Raw genomic sequence first — 16,754 nt, forward strand, 5'->3', positions numbered from 1 at the left:
ATTTGCCTTTAACGGCTAGTTGTAGCTCCAAAAGCTCCAGCCCCCACCCTCCCTGTGAGCACAGTGTGCTCTGATTGGTCGGGACATTGTGAATCGCGCTGAGCTCCGTGGAGGTGTTGTTTCCTTGTTTAGGATACATAGCGAAACACAGCCAAACTCATCCTGAGCACACACAAACTCACAGCCGAAGTAAAAACAATAAGTGTGGCTTGATATTGAGTAAGAAAAAGGTTGATAAACGCTGTGAGAATGGGTCTGCAGAGAGAATTTTGCCGCGATCCCAACTGTCTGTTATCAGCCTGCAGCCAGGGAGGAGAAATCAGCTGAGCTGCCTGCTCCCTGCACACAGATGTGTGTGTGAGGAAGTCCGTGGATCGGTCAATTTGGACCAATCAGCGGGGGCTTAACGTAACGGCTCCGCGGACGTAACGTAACGGCTCTTCGGGATTGGTCCATTTCGTTCCGGGTACCGCATGACATCAGGCGGTACCCGGAAGAATCAAATGGGCAGTGACGTATCTCCAACGAGGCGTTTTGGGGAGGTATTTTCTGTGTTAGAGTTTTACTCGCTACAGGGTGTACTTTGAGGGTTTTGACTCTGCACACCGTTTACATGCATAAAAACCTTCATAACACACAAGGGGACGGGTAATAACCGGAAAAGCATGACATGGGAGCTTTAATCAATTATTCTGCTGATAAAACTGAAAAAAATATATTAATGTTATCACAATATCAAGTATAAGGTGATGTCATCAAATGTCTTCTAAGAGAATAAATGTACTATAATGACAGACAGAATAAAGACATTCATCACATATGAGAACCTGGAACCATCATAAGTTTGATGTAAAAAATACTGATCAAAAATTGAATAATTAGTTTTGATAAGTGTGTCCTACCTCTGGTCCTGGGGGCCCAGCTTGTCCTTGTGTCCCCATATCACCAAGTTTACCCTTTTGAAGTACAGAAAACACACCATTATTATATTGTGTTCACTCTGTCACAATTTAGGTAACATACTTTAGTTATATTTCTTTATCGTGATCTGAATGTGAAAGCAAAGAACACACTTAGTAGTGATCAGTCACAACATGATGCAGCATGGACACAAGGCTAAACTCTGGTCACTCTGTCCAGTCATTAAACACTTAACCCTTAACCCCTAACGCTAAATGGTGCTCTCCCTCTCTCACTTCATAGTGAGTAATGCTTGCTTTTTCTACTTTGTATGAGCAGGTTGTGCAGCTACTGTACGTTTGAAAAGACACAGTAAACAGCGTTTTATTTATTTATTTGGGGGGGGATTACTTAAATTCAAAAGCAAACCAATCAGTTCGACAAAACAATATTGAAAACTGAGTTTGGATAAACTTTTACACTTCATGGAGGTACACACATTTTTCTTATAAAATTACACCCTTTAAACATTGTTCTTATTCTGATTTATGAGTAGACTGCATCTGATGCTGCATATAAACTAAATCAGGTGCTCTGGAACAGGAGAGCATATGGACTTGTTTAGAACTAGTACGTTTTCTACCCGCTTGATGGCTTCATGCAGATTTCTCGCTCATCCTAACCACTCAACACTGGACAGTGCCTGGCTCCAGAGCAATACACCTGCTCTGATATAGTAGAAATGCTCAAGCTCCAGAAACACTGATAGAGAGTAAGCTGTATCCAGCATGCTGTTCGCTGTTGTAATAGTTAACACGGGTCCCCTCTCAATGCCTTACACAGCATGAAAATAACCCAACTAATAATTTTCACTTAATTTTCTTAAGTGTACAATAAAGCTAAAGTGTTGAGCCAAGATGACTGAACTGACAAGCTAACAACTTGTAAACAAATTCTGAATGTCTTTGTAGTACATTGTTAATTGGAGTTAATTTATAAAGCGCTTTTTCAGACTTTACAACTCTTCAAAGCACTTTCATATATACAGCATTCATTCACCCATACACACATTCATCCAGATGCAGGGGCTGCCATGCAAGGTGCCCCCCGGCTCAAGGAGTCTGACCGTTGACAAACATTCACACGCCATTTGCCATGCCATCAGAAGCAATTGTATGGATTGTCTTGCCCAAGGACACATCAACATGTTGTTCAGGGTGGGATTTAACCTCATAGCCACAGAAGCCTACTGTTTACTTAGGTTTATCTATAAAAGTTGTATACAATCTGTAAAGCTTGGTATGCATGCACACACAAATATACAAACATGCATTAAATGCACAAATAAACACACTTTCAGTAATGTCTACACATGTGCCCTTGGCTGTACAGACACATATCACACTCACACGAACATACCGGTGGTCCTGGTTTCCCCTTCGGCCCAGCAGGACCAGGTACACCAGCACCCCCCTGAAAGAATCAGACATAACACTTTAAACTCAAACTGGTCTTACACAACATCTGTGTGTGTCATTTGATGTGTTACCTATCCATTTTCATATAACTGAGTGCATGCTTAGATGCCAAGACGTGTGTGTGTGTGTGCGTGTGCGTGCGTGTACATATAACAAATGTCTGATGATCTGTCTATGAATTGCAATACGTTTCAGATGGTGTTCATCTGTGTTTTACTTAAAATCTTGCTTGTGTGAGGAGAGAAGTACCTTGTCACCTTGGATCCCCATCTCTCCTGGTTCGCCCATATGTCCCACTCCAGCCTAAATTTCACAGTATCATACAGAGATATAACACTGCCCTGTCACAGTGATCACAATACGACTGTAGATCAGATATAAATAAATGTATTAACCGTAGTGTATAATGCTAATAACATTATAAAAAACACTTGTAATATGTATCATTATGTGAGCTTGTCTATAGACACAGAAACACTGCAATAATATAAATATTTAAATCACCTTATCACCTTTCAATCCAGGCAGGCCCTGTCGTCCTGGTGGGCCCTGCCACAGTGAGAGGAGGGTAGAAGAATTAGAGAGACAGAGAGGAGAGGGGAACATTTTTGTAAGGAATCCTAATCAGACTAGACCAGAAAATGCATATATGATGTTACTACATATATGAGGTGAAGAGAATTACAGTACATTTTGGACAGATTAAAATGGTTTAATTTGACTGCACTGTAAAGTATTTTTCTATAATTTAGAGCATTTGCAGGCGCAAATGTCTAACTTACCTGAGGTCCCATCAGACCAGGCAGGCCTTGCAGTCCCTCAGGCCCTGCGTCCCCCTGTAGAGGGAAGGAGGTACACAATGGAATTCATGTATCAATAACACACAGACACCCACACAATTTTCTGATACTGGCCTGGTTGTTGCCCGACACTCAATGGATTTTTTCACACTGAATGTTTACAATTTCTTCTTGGCAGTGATGTTATTTTGACACAATCCAACCCAGAGCCTTCCTGTCACATCCCAACAACAAAACTAAGCTGTGTTGACAGTGCATCCAGTTGATTTGTATGGGCCTGGGCTTAGCCGTGCTCAACACTGCCAGCCCCCAATATTGGAGAATCGCCAGAATGTGTGTCTGGACAGCAAGAATACACCCTTTTCAAGCAAGCATGCAGTTGGTGAATGTTTATACCATTCCAGCAGCTATTATATTGTTGTCAGACACAAACACAATTAAGTCAATACAACTTTTGCACATTGGTATATAGGCATGGATTCCTTTGTTGGAGAAGGGAGTAAAGCTGGAGAGACGTTGCAATTTACTCCAAGACAGTCAGGAGAAGATATTATCTGCCCTAACCAATACACTGGGGAATAGCATAAAACTCTTAGACTACTCATTTTACTACTGCACTATTCTCTTTCCAAACTCGCAATCATTCAGCTTGGCAATATGCAAAAATGTTGTAGCTAGAGGTGTGTGAGTGAAAGCACATGGCTTGTCATCCAGGACATGTGCAGGACATACACAAATCACATGTGCCAGTCACAAAAGAGGCTTTCTACAGAGAGCACATGAACCATGACGTGCTGTAAGGTGAAAATGCATCAAGAAAAAAATTACTTCCTTTAAAAAAGTAGTAGGGATCTGGTACATGTACATCCCACTCTGCTGTCAGGATGCTGCCTGACAGGCGGGCAGTTAGGGATCATCATTCAAACCATTATCTCAACCAGCCACACTGGAGACAAGTGATTAAAGTCCTGACAAAAAACAGATTGTAGCATTCCTGTAACACACTCTGTAACCTCAGAAAAGCTAATCAAATAAAACTCTTAAGCATAAAATGTATCATTAACTCGACAACATGTATACGTGTATATAACTATACACACAGGCCTTATTTTATCGTAAATATGATGAAACTGGTTGAGGTTAGAGTGGTTGTGTATTAACAGTACACACTCGTAACAACAACTATTTATTTTTTCTCTACAACACTTTTGATTTACACTCAGACTGTTAATTTTTTCACCTGGTTAAATAAAGGCTACAAACAAACAATGAGTGTCTGGCTGCATCAAATGTTCTTGAGTCACACACTGGGAAACACATCAATTGCAAACCAGAACCAACTCTCTGCGCTGCTCTCTGATTACGTGAAGAAAGCTACAACTTTGTGTAATTGCCTTTCCATACATCTGGAGCCACGACAAGGGTTTGATTGACAGTGAAAGTGAAAATGAGTGTTAAATATCAAATAAAAGCTCTATAATCTGTGTCAAAATTACTCAGCCGTAGAGTAAATATGAATTACACAAAGGACAGGATTAAGGAGGTGTAAGTATGTTGGCTCACTTGTTTGATTACTTAAAAGGACTTACAGGCAATGATGATATTATATTTAACATAATATGATATATTAATGCATTTTACTGATACTAATAGTTTTGTTTTGGGGGCTGTTTTTGCTTTTCACAAGATTGGCCATTTCCATAATACATATTATTGCACTGCATAAAAATCATGAGGCCATCATTAACTGTATATTTGTATCAATGCTTGATTGTGTTTAGATTTCTTCCACAAAATCTATTCATATCCATTTAAAATAAAGAAATGGAAAGAACATGACTCGGAGAACGAGTGTTGTACAAGAAAGTGTGAGCACGAATATACTAATGCTATTAGCAAAGAATTCTACCACAAATGTCCACTCTCTCAACATGGGCTCTAATCATATGACAATTATTTTGGTAAAAAAGATTGACATTCCAAGGCAGGCTTTAAATCAGCCAGCCCACCATCTCAGATGTTCATTTTGCAGAACACAGGAAGAATTTCTGCACAGTATTTTCTTTTGTTATCATTAAATAAGTGTGTGTACATGCATGTGTGCAAATATGAACACATCACACACCATATAAAGTGATCTATGATGTGAATAGTGAAAAATGTGTACATTTACTTTAGACTTGTGATTCTATATATTGTGATTGCTCTACAAGTTAAAGGTTTATTGTGATGATATCCATGTTTTTGTAAAAACAAAAATAAAGATGGTGTGTGCATGTTTCATGTCTGACTGTGTCTTCACTAATTGATGACGTACAACCAGTAGCTTAAGGGAAGGTTTAGGAAACCCCATCCATCCAGATGTGTCTAGCACACACAGAGGTACCCTTCCAGCACACCAATAAATCCCCATGCTATGGGGACAGCAAGCCAGTGTAAATGAAGCTTGAAATGAAGGCGCAGGAAAGGTACTGTATACAGTTGTATCTATTTGTATGACAGGGGGACGATTAAGAGGGGTCTGTGATCACAGACTATTCAGCAACTGCACATTCTGCAGTGAAAGAGAGCATGTTCTCTATTAGTCCTGGTTAGATGTTGTCCGACTGCCATAATAACACAATGCCTCCCAAGACAAATGTTGTTATTGTCATTTGATATGGACCCTCAAATGTGTATATGTTTAGGGTACCTTCACTGGACCCAACCATGAAAAATGGTGGTCAAAGTAAAGGACATCTCCATTACTTGACATGCAGGACAAACGATCACCACTGTACAGCAGGTCAGAGGGCAGCATCAAAATTCACATTAATTACTTATGGAGAAACACAGCACATCCTGCCATACATCCATCATCCAAACTCAAATTTAAACTCTACAGACAGACAAGTAGGACAAAAGATGGACACTCAGGCAGTAGAAACAAATGGAACTGTGAGGCAGGGAAATGACATATTGCCTATTAGCTGTGGGAAATGTAACACGTAAATAAAAATTATAAGATTGCAAAACTGATACTCACCCTCAGACCAGGAAAGCCGCTAATGCCAATCCCACCAACAGGCCCCTGTGAAACATCACAGCAACATCCTAAGTACACAGGACAGGACACTTACAGTATTGCACATTCCTCATTTCCAAGGCTACATTGGAAATGCTATAGGTATAATTTAATGTTTTCATGTGCAAACACCTGAAATGAGAAAGCATCTTAACATTTCTATGTCTGAACCCAACAATCCATGAATCAAAGCTGCTCAGTAATTTGTATAATTAACCAGTGATTTCCTCCACCAGGCTCCAAAACGGACAGTGATAAGGTTAGTCATTAATAGACTATCTTCTGTGACTATATCAATGGAGGACAGAAAGGCAAATCACAGGCAGAGGAAGATGAAAAGGGTAAGGTAGAAAAAGAGATGTGGACAAGAGTTCTCACCTCATTGCCATCAGGACCAGGAGGCCCCCTCTCCCCCGCATCGCCAACCACACCCTGTGGAGGAAGTATATCCACACTCAATTTAAGAGGGTCAGGGCAACCACTGCCAATAATCACTTATCACTCAGTATATCAGCTTCCATACAGGTGAAGGTACAGGAGTTAATAAGCTTTTCCTACTTCCCTCCTGTCACTTAAAATCTATGTTTTCTGTTATGCATGACATCTATTATACATAGCACTTAACATGCTATTTCCCCAAATGGTTGATCAGAAACACATTAGCATGGTGTAAAGATAATGCTCAGATAATGAAAGACATGGCAGTTTGTTTGGTGTGCTTGTGGCTTTGATCCATTTAGCCGGATGAAACAAACATTGGGCTGAATGCCGGCTTGGCAACTTCAACAGAGACGCTAAGGCTTGTTTTTAGAACATTACGTTTTCACAGTGTGAGGGCTCAACCTTGACATTCCGTTCCTTTATATCTTGATCCGTAGTTTTACTCAATGCAGCCCAGCTACAAACTTGGCATTACATGGACTATGCCAAATGCGATTTCATAAAACAACTATAATGTGATTTGCCACAACTTGTTAAATCCGCTAAAGTAATTATTCTTCTCATATTTTCTTTCTCTTTGTACTGTTTAACCCTCCTGTTGTCTTTGGGTCAAATCTGACCGATTTACTACTTTCATCAATCATAACTTTTTTGTTTTACATTCGATTGCATTAAGGCTTTATGATATCCTTCACAGTAGACATTTGAACATATACAATTGCTGATCACCACTTTCATTGAATTTTGGATGATTTAGTCAACTTTGTAACACCCATGGTGTTCCCGGTCAAAAATGACCACCATAAAGAAAAGGAATTAGTAACCATCCGGATCAGATAAAACACACACACAAACACACACACACACATACTCTAGATGTGACCCCCCCCCCCCCCCCCCCATTATGTGCCCATCCCCCCATGTGAATCACACCTGGCACACACAAACACACACAGAACAATTTGATACATTTGCCGCTCTTATGTGCCCATCCCCCCACATGGATCACACCTGGCACACGCAATACATGTTCAGTGTCTATTCTTTGTATATTTACTGCAGTTTTTCATGTATACCAGTAGTCTGATACAATATTTACAGTTTGAAAGGGTGTTAAATGAAATTTGGTGATGATTAATGGTTTTTGTGTTAATGTAATAGCAGTTTAAACAGGACTGCTCAAATTTGACCGCAAACACCAAAGTAAGGGGGGGAACACGAAGACAATAGGAGGGTTAAACAGTGGCATTCAGAGTCCTGCTGCTAAGGCACATTCACAACAGATACAGCATACAAATTATTTAAAAAGTCCCTGTCGATGTGATTGTTGATTTCAAAGATACTGTGTATTAAATGGATTTTTACAATATGAGATAACACAGAAAAGCATGCCTGCAGCATGAAAGATACATTTTTGCGTCTGGAAGCAACCATAAGCTATGGTAAGAATCTTAATTAAATTAATCATTACATGTCTTCCTTTTGAACCAGGTTTTCCAACAGGACCAGGAATGCCCTAGAAAAGAAAAAACAGCTGGGTTAGTGACTTAAATCTGGGATCATTAAACCCCAACACCTTTTAGTCAATTTATGGAGAACTCCCCCCCCACCCCCTTTCCAATGTTACAGAGACATTTTTTGAGTAACATGGCCTACTTTGAGCCAGGTTTAAAAAATGGTTACATCACATTGAAATAATATTTCTCTTGGCACAGACCAAGCTGATGTGCAGAAAGCCACAACAGAGCGATAAAGACCAGGATTCCCTTAAGAGTAGAATCTCAAAACAATAATGGAATGAGTGACTTCATTCAGGCATTTAACCTGGACGGATAATATACATTTACCTCAAATTCTTTCCTGAAACCCAATAATTTTAAAGCCGTAAATTTACAGCTTTTAAATAACAGTCACCAAGAAAACATTTTTTACTTCGTAGTGTGTATTTGGGTTTCTTGGACTGAAACATTACTTTGTAAAACAATGTTCTGGCATTTATTTATAAGTAGTTCAACATGAATAAAGATATTAGAACATAGCTGACTGCTAAAAGTTGATAAGGGCAAAGTGCTAAAAGAAAGAAATATATATAATCTACTTAATCAAACCTCAGTAAGGAAGTACTAACTATCCGACAAAAACAGGAGAAAACGGCGTGTCCAAAACAGTGGGAAGAAATGAATAAGAGGAAACTAGAGTTTATAAATATTAATTTTCACACATACAGGACTACATAGTACAGTACATACACAGCAATTGTGACTTCAACAAACATCACTCACTTTCTCCCCCTCTGGTCCGAGTGGCCCAGCAACGCCAGGAGGCCCAATGAAACCCTAGGAAAACAGCAATATGTTAAATCACAGGATCGTCTGAAAATATGTCTGCAGTGTTACAGTATCTCAATAAATTAATCTCACCACAATACTTCTATTCAGTTTAACATAAACAGTGTATATGGCTTGTATACAGGACCAATGGAAGACCAACACCATCATTCATAAGCTCTCTCATTTGCTCTCATGGCTTCTCCTCGGCTACACTGATGACACTCAACTGATCCTGTCTTGTCGCCGCTCTGAAACCCAGGCGCTCGTACAATACTCTGGTTGTCTGGCTATCTTAAAGATGAGCATTGTTTAGATTTGGGTTTGCTTGCTAGCAGTCTCTTCTCCCTGCTTTTGCTCACCGCCACCCGTTGATATGTGGCGTTGGCGGGAATGTGTATCACATCACTGGCAGGCGCAAATCCTTGTCTTGTGCATGTGCATGACAACCCATCATCAATTTCTTTATGAAAACCCTGATATACACTATCTGCTCTGTTATTCTGGACATGATGACTGAGATGTATTTTCTTAAAGGCAATACCTTGGCTGCATTCCAGATATGTATGTCAGATGGCATAAGAAGTATTCATTTTGTCTCCTTTTCTTCTATCACACACACACCATAACTCACATCTTATCAGAGCATTGTCTGTCGTTGTGGCTATTTTTCACGCTGCCTGCCTCACACTGTCATACTAATCTGAGCTATTCTCTTTCTCTGGGCTGCAATGCTCCCAGTCCCATCACTCACCACCTCATTCTGTCTGCTTTCATATTTTCCTGTATGTTCTTTTCAGATTATTTTCCTTCTGTTCTCCTGTTTTTGAGGCCTTCTTGCATGAACCAAATGAAGACAAACCAGTCAGCCTTAACCGAGACAATCTAGAGCCCGGACCAGCCCCCACAAGCCGTCTCACATTAGACAGCATGTCAGGAATACAACTCAGCGCTCTCTCTGGAGCAAGGCTGTGGGTCTGACAGTTTCCTAATCCTTTCAGGAAATTAGATGTCTAATTCAGCGCTGCTGAAGAAAAGAAAGTAGAAGGACAGCAGAGAACCACTTGTACTTACACGGACACCTTTAGGCCCTGGGTCACCTTGTGGCCCAGCTGCACCCTGCAAAAGGGAAAGACTCAGGTAAGGTGGACCTTTTGTCACAGTATGCACAACAAAAAAAAGAGTCATTTCACATGAGACTTTGAATGGCCTGATAAGAAAAATAGAACGAGCTCAGCTGACTGAGAGCTAAAAGAAAACAAATGTGTTATACTTTAAGTTGCACTTGTATTTCCTCTAGCACACTGCTGGCAGTTTCACAAGGTTTAGGCCAACAGTTTAAACACATACAAATACATCAGCTTATATTGCATATTGCATTAATGTATGCATCTCAATGTTAACTATGTATTCCATGTACTTTAGTGAGAAAAATAGCAGGTGTTTACTGCTTAGTTCAGAATCCAAAATGGGGAAGAAATGTGAACAGGAAAGCAGATAGAAGTGTACATTGTGTAGTTATTATTATCCTTTCTGTGTTTTTTCTGTATAGTTCTTTGTAGAGTAACAAGAATCTAAGAGGGTCAATGGACGAACTGGAAGCATATTTTTGTATTTTTCACTGCACCTGCCTGCCAGGGTAACCTGCAGCCCCGGCTTCCCCAGGAGGTCCCGGTATGCCCTGCAGCAGAGAGAGAGAGAGAGAGAGAGAGAGAGAGAGAGAGAGAGAGAGAGAGAGAGAGAAGAGATAGGATATGCATAGATAGCGAGATATCTAGAAGTATCAGATCTCGCTCTCTCTCTCTCTCTATGTAGCTCTATCTTCTCTCTCTCTCTCTTATCTCTCTAGCTCATCCTCTCTGTCTCTCTCTCTCTCTCCTTCCTCCTTCATTGCCTGTTCTCTTATTCGTTGTCCTCCCGATTCGCTCGATACCGTAAACAACATTGAAGTACCGCTACAAGCATTGCCAGTGAGAATAAAACAAGCATGTTCATCGGACGGCCTCATGAGACAAACGATGTCTATTAACTGTACCTTTCTGCACCCCTCAAACCCACCCCTCCCCCACTTGCTCACTTTTTTAGTCCACTGTTAATGTGACACTTTGCATTCAAACATTCACCTGATGCTCAATTTCAACATTCATGAATTGCTGTAATAACTATTGTTATCTGTGACTGCATGAATCACAGACATTGAAAAAGTGGAATCAGCACTTACTGAAGAAACAATCTTTATATTTTGCAGACATTCACCATTATTGTCTGACAGGATCATAATGTGTGCAGGTTTTTTTATAATATGTTTGATGATTGCTTGATATGACTTATGACCAGTTGCTTGGATTTAGATTCAGAATTCTCAAACCAAAACATAATTTGGAACCTCGAGTCTTCAATGAGGTATAATCTAAACTGTGCCACATTTTTGTGGTTATTCCAAAATCTGTATGCAAAGAGTCCGTGTAATGAGGCTTAATAATTGTAAGTCTTTTGATGAGGTGAAAGAGAGTGGGATAAACAGAGAACCACATACACATACAAAATGTATATATGCATATTTCATACATCCCATATGTATATGGACTCATCTTTCTGTATTTGTGTATGAAAGTTATTTGTATGTACGAATGCTGGGTCTGTATCTCAGATGGTGTCATCACATTTAAGGCTTTGTTGTTTGGCACATATACAATCAGCGCAACACACACACAGATTATCACCTACCTGTACTCCTTGCAGTCCGGCAAGCCCAAGATAACCTTTAGGACCCTTGAAAATAGAACAAACAAAATGTATTTTTAATACATTTTGCACCCAAATCGAAATATCGACATTAACACGGCTAAGAGTCTACGGCCATGCTAGCGACTCAATGAGGCAGGAACAGCTGTGCTTTAAGTTAAATGCTTACGTCATCGTGCTTACATTATCATAATAACATTGACAATGCTAACATACTGATGCTAGTGTTTACCAAGTTAGCATGCTAACGTTGGTTAATTGGAACTAAACACAAAGCACGGCTGAGGCTGAGAGAAATGACATTAGTTTTGCAGGTAAAATCTATTTTATAATCTATAAGGTATTGTTCAAATTAAAATGAAGACCTGATAGTGGCAATACACAAGAGAAGGTAGGTTCAGTTAATGTCATAGTTGTCAAGACTTTCAGACAAAACCTTATGGTGGCACAAGAGTAAATGTCAGAGAAGTTGAAACCATTTGAGAACCAAGGATATTTGAATCAATAAATAACAAGGCATTCCCCTGAAGGAAACCAGCTCATTGGAACTACTGAGGAACAGTCAATAGAATGTTAAAATGTTTTAAAATATGTTTTATGATCAATCTAGACAGGGATGGAGATAATGAGCAGGGAAATTGGCCAGTCCATGACACCTTTTGAGTTCGGACTGAATGGCTTGCAGAGTACAGTGTGAGAAATGTTTAAAAGAAAACTAACAAAATTGGAACATAGGATAAGATTAATAGATGGCTCATTCTAGTCCACAGTTAGCTTTGTGCAACAGTCAAATTCTGCATTAAGTTAAACAAGCACTGGTTCTTTATAAACTTAAACAGGATTTATTGTTCAATCTTTTCCTTCCCTTTGACTATCTTTATTGTCTTTCCCTTTGACTTGGATATCAACAACAGATGTTTACAGCTCAAAAACAAAAGGTCAGGGCCAGGTCAATGTCTTGGCTCCACCGTGTGCATCCGAGGTTGTGACACATGAACCTTCACACTCAATAAAATGCGCACTTGGGGGTAGAGAGCACAAGACCGGAGCCAGTAATTTCCTCTGGAAATACTTGACAGGGCAGAGTTCATGTGCTGGGTGTATTAGGTTCAGCTACTGCAAACACTGATATTGCCTCCTGGGAGGTAAGGTGAAGGCCAGCTATGTGGAGACTAGACTTCAATAAGGGGATTCTTGGACAACTGTGCAGATAAATCTATGTGGGCAGCAGGGCGACCTACTATAGCAAATTAAATATGTTCTATGAAGGCCAAAAGCTCAATTGTAGCAACAGCACCTTTGTGTTTGTACCTTTCTGAGCAAGACATAGAAAGCACGAGAGCAAAACAACAAATCTGAGTCAACAAATAAAAGGCATGATGGACATAGAGAGAATGTCAGTGTCCTTCATCATTTTTCTGATCAATGAAATTCTCCCTCTTTAGGCCTGACAATTGCTGACCTGAGGAGGCATGGGATGTTGTGTGTCAGTGACCCCCTGACTCTGGACAGAGTGCCTTTCCTCTTTTAGAAGACCTTTAGCCTTGACCTGAAAGCCTATCAAGTTTAAGTGAGGTAGCAACAAATCCTAACAGCCCGGTCTGGAGCTCAGAGGGAGAAGCTTTATGCAGAGACTGAGGTATGCCAAGGCAGTAGAGAAGACAACAATTTATGAGGCAGAGAGACAAAGTAAATCGAAAAGTTGTGTGTGTGTGTTCTTAAACCTAAACCTGTATTTTTAAACACACATATAACTTCAACTACGTATGAACTAGGTTCATGTGTGACTCCTTTTGCCTCATTATTCCACAAATGTAAAGACAGAAGTAAAGCGCTGTTTCAAAAGTAAAATATACGCTGAGGTATATGGACAACCCTTACACATTTTTATTTTCTGGCAATAAAACTTCTGAGTTTTCTTCTTCTGTTTTGACCACGAATAGTTTAATAACTTAAATCTTACCAGTGGGCCTGGAAATCCTTTCGGCCCAAGCAAACCTGGCGGACCTCTGTCGCCCTGTTGAAACAGATAACAAATGTATAAGCACCATCAGTACAGAGATGAAGATGTATGTAAAAAGAAAAGTGTTGATCCAATTGCAAAAGCTTTATTAAGGCATTTTAAAGGAATAGTTGTACACCGTAGAACACTGTTTTATTAAAGGAAATTAATCTTATTGCTTAAGGTCTCTGGCACATAACCCAGGCAAAAGTAACCTAATTAGAATTGATGATTTAACACTGAATCTTTCCAACAGGGTGTATCAGTGATTAATGAACAACAGGGCAATGTGGATGCTGTGGATTTTCCACAGGTGAGTGAGAGGGACAATTTAAAAGTGCTTTCGTACTTCACTCAGTGTCTAGCCTTTGTCTATATTAAAAATGATTTATTCAAGATGCTTCTAATTGAAACCATATGATGAGCAGTATTGGGCCATTCTGAAAAATCGGATTGGACGTGAGGTGAGAGGGTCAATGGAGCTCAGAGAGGTAGAAATATGGAATGGCTTAAACATTGCTACAAAAGGTAAAAAGACTTGTTACAAAGAGTTATGAGAGGTTTGCAATAACTTATGTGGAAGACATCAGGAGGAGGTTGGATAAATATTGTGCGGACATATGCTATATTTAGTTTCAAGTAAAAATTTGACATTATTTTGACAATCCCGGAAAGGCTCTGAAAGGAGATGACAGTTTTTCTTAGGGGGATTTCTATGAGTGCACAGACCATTAAAACTGAAAGGAGAAAAATACTTTTGAAGATTAATTAGTTCAAGACCTTTATCTGCTCAGGAAAAATCATTACTGTGGTGATGTTTTTTTATAGAAAAAGAAACAAGATGGAGATTGTTAAGTAGAGTGTAAGAGAGACCAGCTGTGTGACAGCAGACAAATAAGTCTGAGAGAATACATCTGAAAAGAAGTAAAGGAATTAAGAGGAAGTTTCTGAATTTGGACAAATTCTAAATGAAGTCAAATCAATAGATGGATTAGACGGTATGATTTAGATCAAACGGTTTTCAAAATGTGCGAGAATACATACATACAGAGACAGATTTATCTTGCTGGTTGAATTTTGATGTAGGATCATTTTAGGATATTTTAGGATATCTTTGAGAAATCAAGAGCAGAGGAAAAAGCAGTTGTGAGCAGATACTAAAGGTAGTGTAAGTGAGGACTGAGGTAAAATGTCTCAAGATTACCCTCAATGAAGTAAACACTCAGAAGAGGCTAGGAGAAACGGAGCAAGGAGCACAGAGGACCAGGGAGCCTTAGACAGATTTGGCAGAATTCTTACCTTCTCTCCTTTTGGAGCCTGGCCTGGAGACAGCCCGGGATCTCCCTTTGAACCCTACAATAGAAACAGGGTCACAGAGTAAGAAGAGTCTTAAGCAATCAATCACCTACTGACATCACAACTGATTAAAAATGGTTATTTGAATGTTGTCATTTTTGCCCATAAAGTTGCTTTCTGGAAATTAATCTGTGGTTTAGCTCCGTACATTCTCCTCATTAGATTTTTAGCACCATGTTTCTATTGTTTTGACTGACAGCCAGTGAGGCATAGAAAAGCTTGTGGGTGGAAGAGGGAAAATTACATAAGAGCATAAAACAAAAAAAAAGCAGTCAGCAGTGCATAAAGCAGATTGAAAGGCTCTTTAAGCCCTGCAGGGACATCGTCATAACATTTCAGAGTGTGCTTGACTCACATTTCAACTCAGCTCAGCATCAGGGACTATTCTCCTCTGCATCAGTCCTAGTGACCAATAACATTTCAACAAGAGATATTTTCCAAAACTAAGACAAAGAGTCTCTCAATCTCTATTCCGTGCAGGGGTTGGGGGAGTAAGAATGACTCACTGACAGGTCACAACGGTATTAGATACGGTGGTTTTGCTTTTGTATTTGTACACACATATGTGGGTGTATAGGCTTGAGGAACAGCGAGCAAGCAGGTGGCCTCATATTTCATAATGACCAATGGAACACCCTCAGCCAAATGTGCACAGTGTCCCATCAAGGTCAAAGGTTACTCAGAAAAAAAATCCATCCATCTGCCTGTGCGGTTTGACTAATCAAGGAGGAAACAAGAGCATTCTTCTTGTTATGCGTGTGGGATGAGGAAGACAAAGAGAACAACATTCATGATGAAATTACTTTAAAATATGTGTCTCATCTTTAGCTATCCAGTATATGTAATAACTACAATACCCAGTGAGGAGCTATCCAGACTAAAGGGTGAGGGTAAGGTGAAGCATCAGTGTTCCCCTGCTGACTGCATGCTGTAAGCAGTCACTCTGTGGTAGACATACAGGACCACAGTCACCACATCCATCTGCATGGAGTTGACCACATCCTTGCTCCACTGTAGCAATGTATCCTTTACATATGGCACCATGTTCGTTAAAGAAAAATGTGTCTTTTCTTTCTTTCTTTCTTTCTTGGATGTCAGTGTCATGACCAATGAGTCGGGACTAGTTAAATTATGCCATGTGGCAAAAATGATCTAGGATATGGGGTATGTCATTTCGGCCAAACACCACCCCTGTCTCCTCAAGCCTTTCCTGTTTTACTGTGATCCCACAATGGCTCGTTATTATCACTCTTGCCTACATCTGGCTGTCTGGTTAAATCCAAATTGTACACGCTCCAAGCAGCAGAGTTGGCTCTTTAGGGAACTGTACGTCATTCTCGGATATAATTGATGCCATTTGATAACAAAAAACGTTGACTACAGTAGAGTAGACTTACAGTTACAGAGTGAAAAGGATTTAAGGGCAATAAAGTGCATCACTACAAGTGTTTCGTAAAGAAAGCAACATAGGCTGCAAAGGGCTCCTAATAAAGTCTACAAAACAACCCTAGCTGAGAGGAAAGACAAATGTTCAAAGAGTCAGGCACAATAACAGTCAACAATATGACTATAAAAAGAACCTGATGTTCTGCAAGACTGGGAGTGGAGATGGCTATCAGTTGAAACATTTACAGAAAACTC

The 16,754-nt window shown here is 39.8% G+C and overlaps 1 protein-coding gene across 1 annotated transcript in view; it reads right to left on the minus strand.

The window, feature by feature from the left end:
- LOC117496090 (collagen alpha-1(XXIV) chain) overlaps positions 1-16,754 on the minus strand; it is an 85,038-nt gene that overhangs the window by 39,390 nt on the left and 28,894 nt on the right. The window contains exons 6-19 of the mRNA XM_034147778.1: positions 15,057-15,110; positions 13,719-13,772; positions 11,738-11,782; positions 10,638-10,691; positions 10,085-10,129; positions 8,966-9,019; positions 8,155-8,199; positions 6,621-6,674; positions 6,204-6,248; positions 3,161-3,214; positions 2,883-2,927; positions 2,628-2,681; positions 2,320-2,373; positions 903-956 (exon numbers count right to left, since the gene is read on the minus strand). Of these exons, the coding sequence (XP_034003669.1) occupies positions 903-956; positions 2,320-2,373; positions 2,628-2,681; positions 2,883-2,927; positions 3,161-3,214; positions 6,204-6,248; positions 6,621-6,674; positions 8,155-8,199; positions 8,966-9,019; positions 10,085-10,129; positions 10,638-10,691; positions 11,738-11,782; positions 13,719-13,772; positions 15,057-15,110 (711 nt within the window). The remainder of the gene's footprint in view (positions 1-902; positions 957-2,319; positions 2,374-2,627; positions 2,682-2,882; positions 2,928-3,160; positions 3,215-6,203; positions 6,249-6,620; positions 6,675-8,154; positions 8,200-8,965; positions 9,020-10,084; positions 10,130-10,637; positions 10,692-11,737; positions 11,783-13,718; positions 13,773-15,056; positions 15,111-16,754) is intronic.

Source organism: Trematomus bernacchii, unplaced genomic scaffold (genome assembly GCF_902827165.1).
Source record: "Trematomus bernacchii unplaced genomic scaffold, fTreBer1.1, whole genome shotgun sequence".
NCBI lineage: Eukaryota > Metazoa > Chordata > Actinopteri > Perciformes > Nototheniidae > Trematomus > Trematomus bernacchii.